Source organism: Neoarius graeffei, chromosome 8, assembly GCF_027579695.1.
Source record: "Neoarius graeffei isolate fNeoGra1 chromosome 8, fNeoGra1.pri, whole genome shotgun sequence".
NCBI classification, from domain to species: domain Eukaryota; kingdom Metazoa; phylum Chordata; class Actinopteri; order Siluriformes; family Ariidae; genus Neoarius; species Neoarius graeffei.
The window spans coordinates 83,874,357-83,896,683 of NC_083576.1; the positions used below are offsets into that span (position 1 = coordinate 83,874,357).

Below are 22,327 nucleotides of genomic sequence, written 5' to 3' on the forward strand. Positions count from 1 at the left end.
CAAGTACACCCCTTTATGGCAATGGTATTCCCTAATGGCAGTGGCTTCTTTCAGCAGGAATAATGTGCCCAGCCACACTGCATAAACTGTTCAGGAATGGTAAGAGGAACATGCGTAAGAATGCAAGGTGTTGACCTGGCCTCCAAATTGCCCAGATTTCAATCCAATCGAGTTTCTGTGGGATGTGGTGGATAAACAAGTCCGATCCATGGAGGTCCCACCTCACAACTTACGGGATTTGCTGTGAACATTTTGGTACCAGATACCACAGCACACCTTCAGAGGTCTTGTGGAGTCCATGCCTCACGGGGTTAGGCCTGTTTTGGTGGCACAACGGGGACATACACAATATTTTTTAATGTTATAACTGACCATTTTAGACTGGTGGAAATCTTTCTGGATGATCATTAAAATACTGCAACTTCATCAAACGTAAGATGACTGAAGAATTAGGAAACCAAGAACCAGAGTAGAACAAAAGAGACAGTTTATTGTGCACACAAAGACAAGCTGGGCAACTGTCTTGGGCTAAACAAAAGTTGGACACAGCCAGTTTACGGTGACTTGCAAAAATATTCATCCCTGTTGGTGTTTGTCCTGTTTTACCGCATTACAAGCTGGAATTAAAATGCATTTTTGGAGGGTTAACACAATTTAATTTACACAACATGCCTACCACTTTAAAAGGTACAAAGTGTTTTTTTTTTTAAATTGCGACACAAACAATAATTAAGATGAAAAAACAGAAACCTGGCATGTGCAAAAGGTATTCACCCCCCAAAGTAAATACTTTGTAGAGCCAGCTTTTGCTGCAATTACAGCTGCAAGTCTCTTGGGGTATGTCTCTATTAGCTTAGCACATCTAGCCACCATTGCTCAAGGCAAAACTGCTCCATCTCCTTCAAGTTAGATGGGTTGCATTGGTGTACAGCAATCTTCATGTTATGCCACACAGTCTCAATTGGATTGAGGTTTGGGCTTTGATTAGGCCATTCCAAGATATTTGAATGTATCCCTTTAAACCAGTGTAGCTTCAGCAGTATGCTTAGGGTCAGTCATGCTGGAATTTGAATCTTCGTCTCAATCTCAAACCTCTGGTCGACTCAAACAGGTTTTCCTCCAGAATTGCCCTGTATTTAGTGCCATACATCTTTCCTTCAATCCTGACCAGCATTACTGTCCCTGCAGATGAAAAAGATCCCCACAGCATGATGCTGCCACCACCATGCTTCACTGGAGGAGCAGTGTTCTCAGGTGATGGGAAGTGTTGGGTTTGTGCCAAATATGGCGTTTCCCATGATGGCCAAAAAGTTCAATTTTAGTCTTTGCAGCTCCTTCAGTGTTATCTTTGTTGCATCTCTGATTAATGCCCTCTTTGCCCGGTTTGTGAGTTTTGTTGGGTGGCCTTCTCTTATCAGGTCTGTAGTGGTGCCATATTCTTTCCATTTTGCTATCATGGATTTAATTGTGCTCCGTGGGATATTCAAAGTTTGGGATTTTTTTTAATAACTTAACCTTGATCTATACTTCTCCACAACTTTGTCTCTGACCTGTTTGGAGTACTCCTTGGTTTTCATGTTGCTTGCTTAGTAGTGTGACAGAGTTGGGGTCCTTCCAGAACAAGTTGATTTATACAGAGGTCATGTGACACTTTGCACACAGGTGGATCTTACTCAACTAATTATGTGATTTATGAAGTTAATTGATTGGACCAGCTCTTATTTAGGGGTTTCGTACGAAAGGTGTGAATACCTATGCCCAGTCCAGATTTCTGGGTTTTTTTTCATCTTAATTATTGTTTGTGTTACAATAAAAAAAAAGAGAGAATTTGCACATTTAATGTGGTAGGCAGGTTGTGTAACTCAAATGTTGCTAACCCCCTAAAAATCCATTTTAATTCCAGCTTGTAATGTGACAAAACAGGACAAACACCACGGGCAATGAATACTTTTGCAAGACGCTGTATGTACTGATCTTATGTTGATGTGTACATGCAAAGGACACACTCTAGACGAGATTGATATTACCCGAGGCTTAGATAACGCAAACCAGGAGCATGGACAAAATCATGATGACCTAAGGAACAGATACGTGTACATTGTGAGGACAGTACAAACACTTACGCATTGAGTGAACAAACACCCTTACTGAAATCACAGTCAACTATTTTGATGTTACTGACTAAATCTTGTGTAATAACCATGGAAAAATACCATAGAAAATAATATATTAGCAGATGATGGGCAAAAAGACTCAATGAACTAAAAGCCTGCCTTTGTTTCCACTCTATTTACATGTGACTCGAGTTTACTGGCAAGTAAACTTTCCAGTAGTATACTGGTTGTGTTCGAGTGTAATGCTGCTGGATTACACTGATATTAGTATTGCAGTTAATGCCTGACTTGTGTGGTGATGGTTTGTATCATGACTACTCAAGTTCAACCAAAAAAAAAATCCATAATCTAATTTTGAACATTACTCCAAGTTTACATATACTGCCTTTCACAAAAAGTCAAGATACATATAAAAAAATGAAATATATCTTTCAAAATATAGATTAATTCCAGGAACAACAGTAATAAACAAATATAATTTGACAACATCATGCAATATCTCTGGGTTCATGCACTTTGGTGTCTTAAATGTAAATGAATGAATAAATATGTTTCCACACTGTGAGCAGTGATTCTGCTTTTCTCCGGTGCAAATGCACAGGTAAACGTGTAGATTACACTCATGAGTAAAACACTGTCCATACGGTCAGGTGTGATGAGGCTTCTACCCTGTGCGAATTCGCTGGTGTTGTTGGAGATGACTCTGATGAATAAAACACTTTCCACACTGTGAGCAAGGATAAGGCTTCTCTCCTGTGTGAATCCGCTGGTGTGACTGAAGAGCACTCTTTTGAGTAAAACTCTTTCCACACTGTGAGCAGTGATGAGGCTTCTCCACTGTGTGAATGTGCTGGTGTTCTTGGAGATGGCACTTTTGAGTAAAACTCTTTCCACACTGTGAGCAGTGATAAGGCGTCTCTCCTTTGTGAATGCACTGGTGCAGTTGTAGATAACCCTCATGAATAAAACTCTTTCCACACCGTGAGCACTGATATGGCTTTGCTCCAATGTGAATGTGCTGGTGTCGTAGGAGAGCACTCTGATGAGTAAAACCTGTTCCACACTGCAAGCAGTGATGAGGCTTCTCCCGTGTGAATGCACTGGTATTCTTGGAGATGACTCTTTTGAGTGAAAAGCTTTCCAAACAGTGAGCAATGATATGGCTTCGCTCCTGTGTGAATGCGCTGGTGTAGTTGTAGATTACGCTGATGAATAAAACTCTTTCCACACTGTGAGCACTGATACGGCTTCGCTCCTGTGTGAATGCGCTGGTGTCGTAGGAGAGCACTCTGATGAGTAAAACTCATTCCCCACTGTGAGCAGTGATATGTTTTTTCCCATGTGAATGCGCTGGTGTTCTTGCAGATGACTCTTTTGAGTAAAACTCTTTCCACACTGTGAACAGTGATATGGCATCTCTCCTGTGTGAATGCGCTGGTGTTTTTGGCGGGCACTCTTTTGAGTAAAACTCTTTCCACACTGTGAGCAGTGATATGTTTTTTCTCTTATGTGAACTTGTTCATGTTTTTGGAGAGCACTCTGATGACTAAAATTTGTTCCACGTTCTGGGCAATGGTGAATTTCCTTTTGGTCATCATTGTTAGAATTGTCAGAAGTGAGAGTATCAGATAATGTTGGCTTTTTACTGGAGCCTTTGGAGGATGGGTGAAGATCATGTTTATTATCTCCCGATTTGCATGGTTTCAAATACTCTTCATCCTGGCATCTCTGGATGTGTGTATCTAGGTAAAATTGGGATGCAGAGGAAAGAGGTCATGTTGTGCAGGAAAAGAATTGCAACACCGAGTTGTTGACTTCTGAACAAGTGAAAGAAAAATATCAAAGTGAACATGAAATGTAACTAGATTATAAAATGCAACACCACTACCCCAGTGTCAAGGAATGTCTGAGGTTAAGTAAAATCATTTGGGATTCTCAATGAATGAAGATTTACTAATCTGTAATTCAAATAACCAGCAGTAGAGAATAAGTGGATCTGGGAATGGATCTGCTTGTCTACAAATTCACATGGATCAGGGTCACCAGCATGGACTACAGAGGGCTGTTGGTGATTTCTGTGATGAACATATCTACTTAAGCGACACTTCACTTGACACAAATCAGACAGTTCGTCAAACAGTTACCACTTCTCTGAAGTTATCTCCTGCCATGAAAACAAGTCAGCCACCAGATGGATTAGCACAGCAAAGTAAACAGCACAGAACGAAGTAAAGTGGGACAGGTCAGTATGTGCCATACCAGATTAGAGAAGCTCACAGATCCTGTATCTTATATCATCAGAATAATGCAGTTCTGCAGTCCTCAAAGGAGCTACTTCAATGCCAAATAATCCTCAACAGCAGCTTTGGCCAGCTTCTGAGGTGCTGAGATCAAACAAACAATTCTGAAAGTCTGAGAGTTAAGATACAGGAGCCTCTATCTTGGAATATTGGTAGATTCAATAAGGTGCTGGAAAAGCAGTACAGAGCAGCACTAGCCATAGCCCAATGGATCTGAGTGGCCAAAATGTTTACATTCTTACATACTGATTTATGTACAGATTGTACTGTCAAGTTTAATTTGCTTATTCATTTAAATTATACACCAATTTAAAAAAATTTAAATACTGTGAAATTTTGCAAAACTGTCAATTCATATTAATAGAATTAATAAAGAAGTAAGCCAACATAAATACATAAATTAAGATGTCTAGGACCAGTCATTTAGTTAAAAGAGAAATGCAAGTCTATTAAAAAAGGGGCATGCTGCAATTGTTCAGATGGTGTGCCAGCCAGTTCCATTTGTAGCAAGTGACAGATAAGTGACTGATCTGGACTGTCTCAAGCTGCAACGTGCCATATATTCCCTCGTGTGTTGCATACGAGCATTGACGCAGCATTGGGGCTGGCACATTGGTAGAGGAGACATTTTAGGCTGAGAGTTCACAAAAATGATTAATGAGCCCAAACATAACCAGACTGTCAAAGAGCAAAAACCTGTCCTTCATCTTCTCCACAAATGTTTCTTGATCCCATCCACAAATCATTTTGAGAAAACAGTCAGTTCTTTTTTATAAATAATTTTTCCTTCCTTTTTCACCTGATGCTACACTTCTTTTCCAACAATATTTTTGTTTAAAGACAGGACACAATTTTCTTCATGGTCCTCACCAGGAACTGACGTGAAATGCTTGTACAAGCTACAGTATTTCAGAAGAACCAGCTTTGAGTTTATTCAGTGTCAAGTGGAATTTGTCAATGGGATGATGTTCTTTTTCCATCATCAGTAATAGTTTACCTTGTGAGTAATGACCTAAAGCACACTGGATGGTCTCGACCTACAACACCCAAGTGAACTTTTGGTTTTTATGACCCATCATACCTGAATAAACAGCACTTTCCCCTCCAAATCATGGCTGAACTGCCCTTGAGCAACTGCTCCCTGGGCACTGTAGCATAGCTGCCCACTGTTCTGGGTATGCGTATGCTCATTGCTCACTTGTGTGCACATGCATGTGTTCACTGCTTCAAGTGGGTTAAAGAGGAGGCAGAGGAGGAATTTTACTGTGCCTCAGTGTACACATGACAAAATAAAAGCTTCTTCTTGGAGGGGATCTTGGGGGTTCCTGACTTCATGAGCACTATGGTCAGACTATACATGTTGGTCCTCACACCTGATGGGATGCCAGTGCCTGATCTGGTCAAACAGTGACTGTCAGGGTTCCTCCATGGACACATACACTGCCTGGCCAAATAAATAAATAAATATTTCATTGGACAACCTTTGGCTTTGATTACGGCACACAATCAGTACATTCAAGTAGTCAACTAATTTCAATTTATTGGCACATAATGTTGCTGAGCCTAGACGTGATCAACTGAAGCAAACTCAAATCATAACACTGTATATTGGCCACTATGCATGATGGCTGCATTGCTTCATGCACTTCCCCTTCTTACCTTGTTGCACCCACCCGGACTCATCAAACCACATGACCTTTTTTGATTGCTCCATCTTTATGCTCCCTCGCAAACTGAAGCCTTTTCTTCCATTCGCTTCACTAACAAAGCTTTTCTTCTGGCCACACAGCCATGAGGAAATGCTCTTACTTTCATGATTAAACATGGCCATAAGTTCTGCTGTTGATTTCAAATTCGCCAAGACTTTAAATGGTCTCCAATCACAGCCAGTCAAAATATTTTAAGGCGATCATTTCATTCCACAAAGAATAAAACCATGTTCATTAAACATGAAAATGTGTTGCTGCGTAATATACAGTGTCTTGCAAAAGTATTCATCCCCCTTGGTGTTTCTCCTGTTCTGTCGCATTAAAATGGATGGGGGGGGGGAATCACCATTTGATTTACACAACATGCCTACCCTGTTAAATGCGCAAATTTTATTTTATTTTTTAAATTGTGACAAATTAAGGTTAAAAAACAGAAATCTAAAAAGTGTGCATAAGTATTCACCCCCTTTCGTATGAAACTCCTAAATAAGAGCTAGTCCAACAATTAACTTCATAAGTCACATAATTGGTTGATAAAGATCCACCTGTGTGCAATCAAAGTGTCACATGATCTGTCATATGATGTTTGTATAAATCAACTTGTTCTGGAAGAACCCCGACTCTGCAACACTACTAAGCAAGCAATATGAAAACCAAGGAGCCTCCAAACAGGTCAGAAACAAAGCTGTGGAGAAGTATAGATCAGGGTTGAGTTATTAAATACATTTTTTTTTTTTTTTGCGCGGTGCGGTTTCCATCAAATCCTGCGCTCTGATTGGCTGGCGAGCAGGTCTGTATCCTATGGTACGGACCCCGATTATGGACCTCTGGTGATTCGCTTGTTCACAACAACAACAAACATAGTAGAATTTTTTGTCAACATTTATCTTTTTTTTTTAAATAAGATTTATTTATAAGTTTATCAAAAATCTTATAAATATTTGCCAGCATTTCTCAGGAAAATAGCATTAAATTTACATCATGGACATCGATAATGACAGTCTTCACAGCGAAAGCGAGTTTTACTACCCTGAGGAAGAAGAAATAAAAGAAAACATTTCAGGAGAAAGCTAAAAACCTCTAACTTGCTAACGCCGAGCAAAATCATGGCTGAATCCTGAATGACTCCTATTTGTATAAATAGGGGACTACATAGGCAGCAAAATGTAGTTTTTTTTTTCCTGCCATGGAAGTGCACTTGTATACTGAGGTGGAAGCCATTTGCATTACAGCCGTGAATGAGGATTCAAAATAGCATTAATTTTACATCATGGACATCGATAATGACAGTCTTCACAGCGAAAGCGAGTTTTACTACCCTGAGGAAGAAGAAATAAAAGAAAACATTTCAGGAGAAAGCTAAAAACCTCTAACTTGCTAACGCTGAGCAAAATCATGGCTGAATCCTGAATGACTCCTATTTGTATAAATAGGGGACTACATAGGCAGCAAAATGTAGTTTTTTTTTTCCTGCCATGGAAGTGCACTTGTATACTGAGGTGGAAGCCATTTGCATTACAGCCGTGAATGAGGATTCAAAATAGCATTAATTTTACAGCATGGATAGTGATGACAGTATTCACAGTGAAAGCGAGTTTTACTACCCTGAGGAAGACAAAATAAAAGAAAACATTTCAGGAGAAAGCTAAAAACCTCTAACTTGCTAACGCAAGCAAAAACATGGCTGAATCCTGAATGACTCAATTTTGCTTAAATAGGGACTACATAGGCGGCAAAATGTAGTGGTGTTTTTTTCCTGCCATGGAAGTGCACTTGTATACCGAGGAGGAAGCAATTTGCATTACAGCCGTGAATGAGGATTCAAAATGGTGGCTCCCCTCGGCTCGGTTTTCCCTTTCGGGCACTCTCGTTTTCTGTTAGAATTTGGTAAAGAAAAAATATATATTATTTACCAGCTTAAGGTCGGTCCGTATGGTGAAATACCGTGACCTCGGCCTTGAATACTGACCTCGGCCCAGAGGGCCTTGCTGAGTACTTTCAAGACCTCGGTCACGGTATTTCACGATAAGGACCTCCTAGCTGGTAAATAACATATATATCCCAAACTTTGACTATCCCACAGAGCACAATTAAATCCATGATAGCAAAATGGAAAAAATATGGCATGAGAGAAGAATATGGCACCTGACAAGAGAAGGCCGCTCACCAAAACTCACAGACCAGGCAAGGAGGGCATTAATCAGAGAAGCAACAAAGACGCTAAAGACAACACTGAAGGAGCTGCAAAGATCCACAGCAGAGATGGGAGTATCTGTCCATAGGACCACTTTAAACCGTACACGCCACAGAGTGGGGCATTATGGAAGAGTGGCCAGAAAAAAAGCCATTGCATTAAGACAAAAATAAGAAAACATGTTTGGTGTTATGGCGTTTTTCAGAACGCCAAGTGAGGATGGAGCAAGTGGTTCCCGACACGCAGTCAATTAAGCACTCACGGAAAAGATGAAGTAAAGTTGGTGGTGTTTTTTATTCCATCCAGTCCGGTTCTCTTTCCAGTTGCAAACAAAGAAAGTAAAACAAAGTATTTCTAACAGTTCTTACGTCTTGAGTTTCTGCGTTTCTGCGGTCTGCAAACTTTTCCTATCTACTGCCATCCTAGCAAACACAAGCCGGAAGCACTGATTAAATATCAGGTTTCGCGCCATCGGCACGTCCATGGGGCGTGTCCGCAGTCATGTGGCAAGAAATCAATTAAAGTTTCAGATAGGCAGGTATACATCTGGTAAGTATAACTAACAAAATAAGTTATATAACTAAATAAAAATGCATTGAAAATAACTATATGGCAACATGTTTTACAAACCTAAATTGAATATAAATATGGCTCCAACATTTGGAGTTTGCCCAACAGCATGTGGCAGACTCTCTAAACACATGGAAGAAGATTCTCTTGTCAGATGGCACTAAAATTGAACTTTTTGGCTATCATGGGAAACGCCATGTGTGGCGCAAACCCAACACTTCCCATCACCCTGAGAATCATGCTGTGGGGATGTTTTTCATCTGCAGCAACAGAAAAGCTGGTCAGGATTGAAAGAAAAATGGATGGCACTAAATACAGGGCAATCCTGGAGAAAAACCTTTGAGTCAGCCAGAGGATTGAGACTAGGACAAGGTTCAAATTCCAACAGGACAATGACCCTAAACATGCTGCTAAAGCTACACTGGAGTGGTTTCAAGGGAAACATTTAAATGTTTTGGAATGGTCTAATCCAGGCATCACCAAATGGCGGACCCAGTGATGGTTCTGTCCGGACCCGTGACCAATGGTAAATTCACGAGATTAAGTAATTTTCATGGAGCATTATTTTGGATGGTCGTGGCTATTGACAGCGGGCACTGCTACTCCAGTTAATACGACAACAGCTTCACTCGGTTGAGCCAATAAAATCGTTAGTTTACCCAGCGCACCACAGCAGAGCAACAAGCAGAGAGGAAGAGAGTTAAGTTCAGAGACAACCGACCGAGACAACATGGCTTGCTCCAAAAGGCGGCCGAAAGTAGACAAGGAAAATCGTTGTTTTGAAGATGAATGGACAGAGAAATATATGTTCATTCTTCCGGCGTGCAGTTCAAAACCAGTGTGCCTCATATGCTCTGAAAACGTGGCATTAATTAAAAGCGGCAACGTGAAGCGCCACTACGAAACGAAGCACAGCTCTTTTGAGCAAAGTTATCCCCTGAAGTCCGAGCTGAGGGCACGCAAAATAACCCAACTGCAAGCACAGTATGACAGGTCTACCCGACTCATCACACATACATTTACAGCCCAGCAACGTGCAAACGAATGTTCCTTAAAAGTAGCGTGGATTTTGGGGCAACATAAAAAAAAAACATTTAGTGATGGGACAGTCGTGAAGGAGTGCTTAAACGCCGTTGCTGAGACATTGATCTGCTCATTGATCTGCAAGGAAATGCTGCATTAAGAGAGCATTTTGAGACAACTGACCCTGCTACTTTCTGGTTACAGTCTGTTTCGGAGTGTGTTCCCTGGTCTAACCAAAGGAGCACTGCACACCTTGGCTATGTTTGGATCGACTTACAGCTGTGAGTCAGCTTTTTCCACTATGAACATTGTCAAAACCAAGTACCGTACTAGGCTCAACAATGAACACTGACATATCTGCATGAGAATAGCACTAACTCCATTCCAACCAAGATTTAAATTACTGGCAGGTCAGCCACATGCCCATTTTTCTCATTAAGAAGAGTAAAAGAAGAATTAAAAGAGAAAAGTTCAAAGAAAAATGTTCTGTTTGCATTCCCCCCACCCCCAAAAAAGCCACTTGTTTTCTGAAGATGTGGACTTTTTTTTCTTGAAAAGTAGGCCCTCATTTTTTTAGGCTGGGACCTCCTTATTTTAAGAACAAAGAAGAGAAAATGTTAATTCAATGCTCTGTTTGCACTTTTTAGTTAATGCTTTCTGAATTGACTTTTTTACTTGAAGTGTGGGCCTTCAATTCTTCAGGTTGGGACCTCTTTAATTTAAGAGAAAAAGGAGTTATTCCACTCTGTTTGCACTTTTTTATTTATTTTATTCTGAGGTTTCTGTTTTCTTTAATCTGAAATAAAGGCCTTGAATTTATTTTCCTGGGACTAATTTTATTTATGGTAAAAGAGATAGTTGTGCACTCAGTTCATTCCCTGCATTGGAAATTAACAATAAATATTGTTGAAACCATATGAAAATGTGGACATAGGGGAAGGCTAGAAGACACAAGCTGGACTTCGGTTCGGACCTTCTACTTGGACAAAATTTAATAACTGGACCTCAGTGACTTTTAATTGAATACCCCTGGTCTAATCAAAGCCCATACCTCAATCCAATTGAGAATCTGTGGCATAACTTGAAGACTGCAGTACACCAGCACAACCCATCTCACTTGAAGGAGCTGGAGCAGTTTTGCCCTGAGGAATGGGAAAAAATCCCAGTGGCTAGATGTGTTAAACTACTAGAGACATACCCCAAGAAACTTGCTACTGTAATTGCAGCAAAATATGGCTCTACAAAGTATTGACTTTGGGGGTGAATACCTATACACAGTCCAGATATCTTTTTTTTTTTATTGTAATTGTTTGTGTCACAAATTTTATACAAGCAAACAAAGAAAATAATTTGCACCTTTAAAGTGGGAGGCATATGGTGTAAATCAAATGGTGCTAACACCCCATAAATACATTTTAATTCCAGCTTGGAACACAACAAAACAGTAAAAACACCAAGGGGGATGAATACTTTTGCAAGACACTGTTTTTACAGCATCCTTAGTAAATGCTTGGTCATGGTCACAGTTGAATTAAATTAGGCTACTTGTTTGTTCTGTATTTTGGGAAAGAGAACCAAGTGGCCAACTACTATGTTTGGAAATCGCAGGCAGGTACAAACAAAAATAATAAGAATTTGGGGAGAGAGGAAAAAACAACACCACCAATTCACCACACCACTCATTTCCGTATTTGAGGATGCTGACACTTATGCCATTTCTAGAGCTACACATTTTTCCAGTAAACCAGAATACACTCATGCCAGTCCACTGCCAGGCATCATGCACCCACGCATGAACAAACTCATTCACATCTAGTGGCAATTCAAGCATAGCCTATTTGCCCATATCTGAAGGAAACCAGTGGACCCAGAGAAAATCTACACAGAGACGGGGAGAACATGCAAATCTCAACAGAGACAATAACCTGAGCTCAGGATCAAATCCACAATCCTAGAGCTATAAGGCTATGAAAATGCACCACCAGTATTCCCCTAAACCTGTATACACATATTTGGACACCTGAACATCACACCCATAAATGCTTGTTGAGCATGTCATTCCAGAGTCAGTCCTCTTTGAGAGGAGTGAACGTGTAAAGAATCGCATCAATGGAGCTTGAAACAAGTGTTATTCTGAAGCGAATGTTGAGGCAGCTATTTAAAATGTATGTATTTAAAGAAAAAATATTTAATTATCCTCACTCCTAGATATGATATTAAACTCTCTATAAATATAAAAACCACGCAAGTTAATTTAGTCGTGATTTGGTGATTAAATGATCTGAAACAGAGGCTCCATCTCAAAATAACCCACTATTGTACTTTCAGTGCACTAGATACTGTGTCAGGTAGAATAATCAGTGAGAGTGTTACTGAGCTCCTGATCTCGTACAGAGGTAGTCTTTATTGTCAGGATCTTCCTCTTTAATTGAGAGAACTTCAGGTGGGTTCTCGAAGTTGTTTCCATGGTTGTAGATGTTCAACTCCAGTGTCTCTTCTTTCTTCACACAGATTCCTGACACTTCAGATGTCCCTCCATCTGAAATCTCGATTTTCACGTCTTCATACAGCTAAAGCTCAAACAAGAATAACACTTATTCAGAAAAGACTTCAGATTTCCTTTTTCATTAAGCTACGGTCACACTACAGCTCGCAATGCTTTGCAATGGGTTATCGATTAAAATGAGGCGTTTTGGTGGCGATGCTTGACAAGGTACAGGTGAGCTAAAAGTTGTGGTCACACAGCAGGTGAACACTTGACTGTCACAGCTTCACGCACTTGAGTCTGGTGCAGCTTGTGCGGCTATGCACTCTCACGGAGTGTGTTGTGCGCGATCATGGGACCCAGTCATTATGGGAAACACCTGATACTGATTTGAGTTCAAATCAGCATGCGCATATAAGGATGGTGCATTCACAGAGACTTTGCGAAGTATCATCATTATCGACACATTTGTTTCTAGCCATGATCATGACTCTGGTTAAATACTCTGCTTTGTGTTTTGCTTTTGATTTCATTTGTGTTTTGTTACTCTGGCCTTGCCTCACATTTTCTTTTTGTAAATATCACACCTGCTAATAAACATTCTTCCTACACTTAGATCTTCTAACGTTGCATACTTGACAAAATGCTAAACAAAGCCTCTGGAAAAATAGTGTCATATGTGCGTGCGGATTGGGCTTAAATCAGCATCAGGCGTTTTCCATAATAACTGGGTTCCAAGAGTGTGCACAAGGCGCTCCGAACAATACCCAAATGTAAATGCAGTTTTTAAATCTCGGGGAAGATTAGGCTATGCCAAGCCGCTCTGCTGATGAGTCTCCTGCGAGCATCGTGGACGTGGATTCAAGACAAATACATCTCAAGAGGCTCGAAGAAGGTTCCCCGAGCTTCAGGAAGTATTCCCAAACCCACCTGCGAGTATTCGCTACTTAGTTCATCTCATCTCATCTCATTATCTCTAGCCGCTTTATCCTTCTACAGGGTCGCAGGCAAGCTGGAGCCTATCCCAGCTGACTACGGGCGAAAGGCGGGGTACACCCTGGACAAGTCGCCAGGTCATCACAGGGCTGACACATAGACACAGACAACCATTCACACTCACATTCACACCTACGGTCAATTTAGAGTCACTGGTTAACCTAACCTGCATGTCTTTGGACTGTGGGGGAAACCGGAGCACCCGGAGGAAACCCACGCAGACACGGGGAGAACATGCAAACTCCACACAGAAAGGCCCTCGCCGGCCCCGGGGCTCGAACCCAGGACCTTCTTCGCTACTTAGTTTGTCAGCGAAAACCTCGCCACCAAATTTTAATGCAGGCACTGGCATTTTTCACAACGCTGTTGGTCACTCACAAGACAGGGACACCAAAAAAACAACTCGCGAAACTCTGAAATTTGCCTTGCATCACACGATTGGTGGCGATGCTACTAATTTCTCATCGTCAAGTATTTGCAAACCCATCGCAAGCTGTAGTGTGAGAAGGGCCTTCGGTATTATTAGGTTTTGGGTGATTAGCAGGACAGCTTGTAGGCTGGCAGAGAAACAAGACAGCAAAAAACAAAGACTGGTCAAGCGTTAAAGTGCATATTCTGGACCAATTTCTTATTTTTTTTAAAATATATGAAAGTATGTCCCTTTACACACTCATCCAGAAGGGTAATTTTGCACAAGGCCATCTGTCTACAGCAGGAAAAAATAAAATAACAAAACGCGTCTGGAAAAATCCCAAGGGAGTCTGGAGCCATATTGTTCCAGATTCGTGATGTCACATGAGGATCCGCCAGCAGGCTGAGAGACAAACACAGGAACACCTAATTTAGAGTATAGTCTCTCTTATTTCTTACCCTGGCAACAGTCAACTTGTGAACTGCCGATTTTCTTGGTCTTTTTCTCAGCTCTGCTTGGTCCTCAGCTTCAAGGGCCTCAGTGGATGTGGCACTTCGCCTTCTGTCAGGGGAGACGAACACGGCTGGCTCCTTTGGTGACGCTGACACAAATAGAGATGGTGTTGCTTTGGGCATTCTAACAGACGGAACTGCGTCTTTTTTCAGATCAAGTTGCTTCTTGAAGCCCATTTCCCACTGCAAATAGTTCTCAACGTTGTCGGGCTTTATGAAGCGAGCCCCGCATATGATGCTGTGGTCTGTTGCATGTTGCCAGTTTTTCCGGGTGCCTCGCACAAAGCGCTCACATTTCCCTCTCATTGTCCGGTCTTTTGGAAAACGATGAGTACTAATCCCATCAAGATTGGTGTTGCTACACCCTCCTATGATACATCTGTTAACCATTTTAATAATTACGCGATAATGTTGAAGAAATTTGCAGAAAACCACCAGGTCGTTATCTCATAAATAAACCAGCGCTGACGTAGGATTCAGAAGGAGGCGTCCCGCACGCGACGTCATGAAAATCAATGTCTCATCTCATCTCATTATCTCTAGCCGCTTTATCCTTCTACAGGGTCGCAGGCAAGCTGGAGCCTATCCCAGCTGACTACGGGCGAAAGGCGGGGTACACCCTGGACAAGTCGCCAGGTCATCACAGGGCTGACACATAGACACAGACAACCATTCACACTCACATTCACACCTACGGTCAATTTAGAGTCACCAGTTAACCTAACCTGCATGTCTTTGGACTGTGGGGGAAACCGGAGCACCCGGAGGAAACCCACGCGGACACGGGGAGAACATGCAAACTCCACACAGAAAGGCCCTCGCCGGCCCCGGGGCTCGAACCCAGGACCTTCTTGCTGTGAGGCGACAGCGCTAACCATTACACCACCGTGCCACCCGAAAATCAATGTTTGCCGGGAAATCCAAATGCCAAGTTTTTTCAGAGGCGGACCAATTCGCCTCAAATGGCTTGATTTCAACTTAATTTTTCTGGTATTGCGCAAAGTAAAAAAAAATGCAGAGAATGCAGAATGTTACAGATATTTGACCAAAGTTTAATATACAATAGGAGAATTACATTGATCTTGCTCCTAAATTTACCCGTGATATGCACTTTAACTTTCATTCTTGAGCTTTACCTGTGAGGGATCAGGAGCCTGAGAGGTCCTGGAGGAGCACTGTCTGTCTCCTGCTGAACTCATTATAACAGCTCTAAACAAAGATAATATCATTAACACCTTTGATATTTCCATAAAAATAAAAACTAGAGGATTATGTAAAGCTGCTCATGAAGCTTTAAAAATAATTCATGTTGAGGTTGATTGTTAAAAGGTCAAAAACATAAAACTACAAAAAAAAACTAGGTGAAGTAAATTTATACGAATTGTTTTTTTTATCTTGATTAGTGCAAATTGCTCGTAAAAAGTGACTTTGAACAAGTTAAAATTTTTTCAATACTTTAAACAAAAATAAGCAGGTTATGCTCACTAAAACACATCACAAAGGCCGAACTCCAAATCTCTCCTTACTGGATAAATAGTGCACTACATAGGGAGCACACAGCATTCCATCATACTGAATGTAGTGCACTTGAACAATGGACACCCATTTGGGATTCGGCCTCACAGCTTTATTTTCGCTTACCTCAGGGTTTAAAGCGCAACGGACATTCAAACAAAGGCAAAACAATGCATTTGTATTTTTAATTGCATTAGATATAACCTCCACAAGACATTTTATTCGAAATATTTAACATAATGATAACTGGCGCTGTTATCTTAAGATGTTCCAGCAAGAAACATGCAACGGTTTTTCTTCTCCAATGTTTTCTGGCAGTTGGAGCAGCAGTTCTTAGGCGCTTTACCGCCACCATCTGGTCTGGAGAGGCATAGTAAATACTAACTAACTAAAGCTCCCGGCCATATCTCGTGAGAGCCAACCTGATAACCTGAGAATATGAAGGAAAGGCTCACCCGAATTCTAGCAAATTTTTATCTAGCTCATGAAAAAAAAATCATCATCATCATCATATAAAACTTTCATCCAAACCGGTCTTTTTCACTTGGGTCATGGGTGACTGGCTGGGCTTTCCTTTCACTTTATCGATCTGACAGTTTGGAACGTAGCCCAGGCCTGATCATACTATTACCACTATTATGTTATTTACCAGCTGGGAGGTCCGTATCGTGAAATACCGTGACTGAGGTCTTGAAAGTACTGAGTGAGGCCCTCTGGGCCGAGGTCATTATTCAAGGCCGAGGTCACGGTATTTCACCATACGGACCGACCTTAAGCTGGTAAATAATATATTTATTTTTTTTCTTTACCAAATTCTAACAGAAAACGAGAGCGCCCAAAAGGGAAAACCGAGCAGAGGGGAGCCACCATTTTGAATCCTCATTTTCGACTGTAATGCAAATTGCTTCCTCCTCAGTATACAAGTGCACTTCCATGGCAGGAAAAAAAAAACCCTACATTTTGCTATGTAGTCCCCTATTTATACAAAATTGAGTTAGTCATTCAGGATTCAGCCATGTTTTTGCTCAGTGTTGGCAGCAGTTACAGGTTTTTAGCTTTCTCCTGAAATGTTTTCTTTTATTTCTTCTTCCTTAGGGTAGTAAAACTCGCTGTCGCTGTGAAGAGTCATCGCTATCCATGCTGTAAAATTAATGCTATTCTCCTAAGAAATGCGAAAATAAAATTGCTACTATGACAAAATTGCTATTATGTTTGTTGTTGTTGTGAACGAGCGAGTCGCCACTAATTATGTGATTTATGAAGTTCATTGGTTGGACCAGCTCTTATGTAAAGCTTTCATACGAAAGGGGGTGAATACCTATGCACATTCCAGATTTGTTTTTTGATCTTAATTATTGCTTGTGTCACAATAAAAAAATTGCACATTTAACATGGTAGGCATGTTGTGTAAATCAAGTGGTGGGAACCCCCCAAAAACGCATTTTAATTCCAGCTTTTAATGTGACAAATTAGGACAAACACCAAGGGGGATGAATACTTTTGCAAGACACTATGAACTGTTCTTATGCTGACGTGTACATGAAAAGGACACACTCTCGACAAGATAGATATTACCCAAGGCTTAGATAATGTAAAACAGGAGCATTGACAAAATCATGACCTAAGGAACAGATACGTGTACATTACGAGTTAGCAAAAATACAAACACTTACGCATTACGAGTGAACAAAGACTCTTACTGAAATCACAGTCAAATGATTTGATGTTACTGATTAAATCTTGTATAATTACCATGTTAAAATACAAGAGAAAATATATTAGTAGACGATGGGCAAAAAGACTTGAAGAACTAAAAGGTTGGTTTTGTTTCTATTTACATGTGACTCAAGTTTACTGGCGAGTAAACTTTCTGGTTGCTCACTGGTTCTGTTCTAGTGTAATGCTGATGGATTACACTGATATTAGTATTGCAGTTAATGCCTGACTTGTGTGGTGAAGGCTTGTGTGATGACGACTGAAGTTCAAGCAAAAAAATAAATAAATGCAATCAATGGTTTAATTTTAAAGACTGCGATAAGTTTACATATACTGCCTTCCACACAAAGTCAAGATAAATATAAAATGAAATATACCTTTCAAAATATAGATTAATTCCAGGAAAAACAGTAATAAACAAACATAATTTGACAACTTGAAACCATGCAATGTCTCAGAGTTCATGCACTCGTGCGTCTTAAATGTAACTGAATAAATGTGTTGCCTCTCTGTAAGCAGTGATTCTACTTTTCTCTGGTGCGAATGCACAGGTAAATGCAGAGAAGATCCTAATGAGTAAAACGCTTTCCACACTGTCAGGAGTGATGAGGCTTCTGTACTGTGTGAATGCGTTGGTGTTGTTGGAGATGACTCTTTTGAGTAAAACTCTTACCACACTGTGAGCAGTGATATGGCTTCTCCCCTCTGTGAATGCGCTGGTGTCGTACAAGAGCACTCTGATGTGTAAAACTCTTTCCACACTGAGAGCAGTGATAAAGCTTCTCCCCTCTGTGAACGCGCTGGTGTGTTTCGAGATGACTCTGATGTGTAAAACTCTTTCCACACTGTGAGCAGTAATGAGGTTTCTCTCCTGTGTGAATGCGCTGATGTTTTTGGAGATAATCCTGTCGAGTAAAACTCTTTCCACACTGTGAGCAGTAATGAGGTTTCTCTCCTGTGTGAATGCGCTGGTGTTGTTGGAGATTACTCTTTTGAGTAAAACTCTTTCCACACTGTGAGCAGTGATATGGCTTCTCTCCCGTGTGAATGCGTTGGTGACGCTGAAGATCACTCTGTAGAATAAAACTCTTTCCACACTGTGAGCAGAGATATGGCTTCTCCCCTGTGTGAATGCGCTGGTGTTGTTGGAGATTACTCTGATGAGTAAAACTCTTTCCACACTGGGAGCAGTGATATGGCTTCTCCCCTGTGTGAATGCGCTGGTGTTGTTGGAGATTACTCTGATGAGTAAAACTCTTTCCACACTGGGAGCAGTGATATGGCTTCTCCCCTGTGTGAATGCGCTGGTGTTGTTGGAGATTACTCTGATGAGTAAACCTCTTTCCACATTGAGAGCAGTGATATGGCTTCTCCCCTCTGTGAATGTGCTGGTGTTGTTGGAGATTACGCTGATGAGTAAACCTCTTTCCACATTGAGAGCAGTGATATGGCTTCTCCTCTCTGTGAATGTGCTGGTGTTGTTGGAGATTACGCTGATGAGTAAACCTCTTTCCACACTGTGAGCAGAGATATGGCTTCTCTCCTCTGTGAATGTGCTGGTGTTGTTGGAGATTACGCTGATGAGTAAAATTCTTTCCACATTGGGAGCATTGATATGGCTCCTCTCCTGGGTGAACTTGTTCATATTGTTGAGCACTCCGATGACCAAAATTCGTTCCATGTCCTGAGCAATGGTAAATTTCCTTTTGGTCATCATTGTTAGAAGTGTCAGAACTGAGAGTATCAGATGACGTTGGCTGACTACTGAAGCCTTTGGAGGGGATCTGAAGACCGTGTTTAAAATCTCCCAATTCGTATGGCTTCAAATACTCTTCATAGTAGCATCTCTGGATGTGTTTGTCTAGGTAAATGTGGGGTGATTAGGAAAAAGGTCATCTTGTGCATGAAAAGAACTGCAACAGAGAGTTGTTTACTTCTGGACAAGTGAAAGAACAAAAATTTCAAAAAGTGAACATGATTAGAACGATTAGATTATAAAACGTAATATTATCCCAACGTAAAGGAATGTCTGAGGTTAAATAAAAAGAATCAAAATTCTACAAGAATGAAGATTTACTAATCTGTAATTCAAATAACCAGCAACAAAGAATAAAGGGACCTGGGAATGGATTTCTTTGTCTACAATTTCACAAGGCTCAGGGTCACCAGCAGGGACTACAGATGGCTGTTGGTGATTTCTAGGATGAACATATCTACTTAAGTGACACTTCACTTGACGCAAATCACACAGTTCATCAAACAGTTACCACTTCTCTGAAGTTAACTCCTGCCATGAAAACAAGTCAGCCACCAGATGGTTTAGCACAGCGAAGTAAACAGCACAGAACAAAGTAAAGTGGGACAGGTCAGTATGTGCCGTACCAGATTAGAGAAGCTCACAGATCCTGTATCTTATATAATCAGAATAATGCAGTTCTGCAGTCCTCAAAGGAACTATTTCAATGTCAAATAATCCTCAACAGCAGCTTTAGCCAGCTTCTGAGGTGTTGAGACCAAAAAAAACCCACAACATTTAAGAGCTAAGCTAAAGAGCCTCTATTGAGGAATACTGGTAGATTCAATAAGGTGCTGGAACAGCCCAATGGGTTTGAGTGGCCAAAAAGTTTGCGTTTTTACATACTGATTTATGTACAGACGATATTGTTTAATTTAATTTGCTTATTAATTTAAATTATACCCCAATTTAATAAAATTCAATTCTGTGAAATTTTGTGAAACCGTCAATTCATATTAATATAATTTATTAAAGAAGTAAGCCAACATAAATACATAAATTAAAATGGATAAGACCAGTCATTTAGTTAAGAGAGAAATGCAAGTGTATAAAAAAAGGACACGCTGCAATTGTTCAGATGGTGTACCAGCCAGTTTTATTTGTACCAAGTGAACAATAAGTGACTGATCTGGACTGGCTCAAACTGCAATGTGCCATATATTCCCTCGTGTGTTGCATACCAGCATCAACATAGCATTGGGGCTGGCACATTGCTATAAGAGACATTTCAGGCTGAGAGTTCACAAAAAAATAATTAATGAGCCCGAACGTAACCAGACTGTCAAAGAGCAAAAACCTGTCCATCTTATCCACTAAGGTTTCTTGATCCCATCCACAACTCATTTTAAGAAAACAGTGCATTTCTTTTTTGTAAATAATTTTTCATTCCTTTTTCACCTGATGCTACATTTCTTTTTCAAACAATATTTTTGTTGAAAGACAGGACACAAATTTTTTCATAGTCCTCATCATGAAGTGACATGAAACGTTCGTACAATCTACAATATTTTGACATAACCAGCTTTGAGTTTATTCAGGGTCAACCGGAATTTGTCACTGATCTTTTCAAGATGGTGCCAGTGTGTGTGGCCTGCCGTCTGTCTCTGCCAGCGTTGTGTGTGTTTGTGCTGTATCTGTCACTTGTCAGTCTAATGGCCCTTTTCCACTACCCTTTTTCAGCTCACTTCAGCTCACTTCAGCCCGACACGGCTCGCGTTTCGACTACCAAAAACCAGCACGACTCAGCTCGTTTCAGCCCTGCTTAGCCCCTAAAACTCGCACCGTTTTGGAGTGGGGCTGAAGCGAGCCAAGCCGTGCCGAGTGAGGCTGGGGGCGTGAGCAGACACTCCCCTGTGCACTGATTGGTGAGGAGGCGTGTCCTCACATGCCCACACATGCCCCGCGAGCGCGCTGGGATCTGTAAACACCGCAAACCCGGAAGAAGAATAATTACGAATTACGAGAATTTCTGAAGCCTTATGCGCCTCGCCTCATCTATACGCTCTTGCCAGTATCTGTTGGCGTTGTCGGTGACAACAAGCCACAGCACCAAGACCAGCAACACTAACGACTCCATGTCCTCCATGTTTATTGTTTACTATCTGGGTCGTGAGACTACTGCTTAAAAGATCACTGAATCAGTGACATACAGAGCATCGTGCACGAGTTCGCGGAGCGCAAGGCTCGTCGTATGCCCTTCAAATAATGCGCGCAGTAGGCTATTGATGTTTTATTATGAGCCATGTACAGTATGTCGCCTAATGTTTTTTTGTTTCTGAGTTACATGTTCGTTTGAAGGACTTAATGTACAAAATAACATAGTTGCACCCCGTAGTGTTGAAATTGGTAAACACAGTAAAACACAGTCTACTCGCTACTGGTGTATGATCGCCAAACACTGTTGGATATTCAAGTTTCTGCCAAAGATCTGGTGGGGTTTGATCATAGTGGACAAAAGTCTTTGCCCCCTTTCCTATCAGGGATTCCAGTTCACCTCTGCCGTGCCCTGGCTCCATCCCTCCGGCGTAAACGCCACCGCCACTGGGGTAAACGCAGCGGTCGACTGGTAAGGCTGAAGGCCTGTTTGTCACGCACTTCCAAGGTTTCTTGGATTAAGTATGGAGCGGTGCCTCGCCTCGTTTTTTCTTGACACTCGCTGGACCTGGTCGACGCCTGGCTGGTACCTGTCGTTGGCCCAGATGAGATGCTCCAGCCCCGTGGCCCCTGCTCTCCTCGGCACGCTGGCGCGTGGTGAATTTGTGCAATCTACGGCCTTTGTGCCGGGCCCCCCCGACGGTTACTACCGTGGATCCGCCGAGTCCTGCCAAGTTTGGGCTCGTCAATGCTAGGTCGCTAGCGAACAAAACTTTCATCCTGAAGGATTTCTTTACTTCCCAAGGACTGGATTTTCTCTGTGTGACTGAGACGTGGCTAGCTGTTGGTGAGTCCAGCGCCTTCACAGAACTTTTATCTGGGGATTGCTGCT

At 41.4% G+C, this 22,327-nt stretch overlaps 1 protein-coding gene and 1 pseudogene across 1 annotated transcript in view; both read right to left on the bottom strand.

The window, feature by feature from the left end:
* Positions 1-470: 470 nt before the first annotated feature.
* Positions 471-22,327, bottom strand: part of LOC132890979 (zinc finger protein 850-like) — a 127,935-nt pseudogene continuing 106,078 nt past the window's right edge.
* Positions 19,298-22,327, bottom strand: part of LOC132890975 (histone-lysine N-methyltransferase PRDM9-like) — a 32,250-nt gene continuing 29,220 nt past the window's right edge. The window contains exon 7 of the mRNA XM_060928395.1: positions 19,298-19,459. Within this exon, the coding sequence (XP_060784378.1) occupies positions 19,380-19,459 (80 nt within the window). The 3' untranslated portion in view covers positions 19,298-19,379. The remainder of the gene's footprint in view (positions 19,460-22,327) is intronic.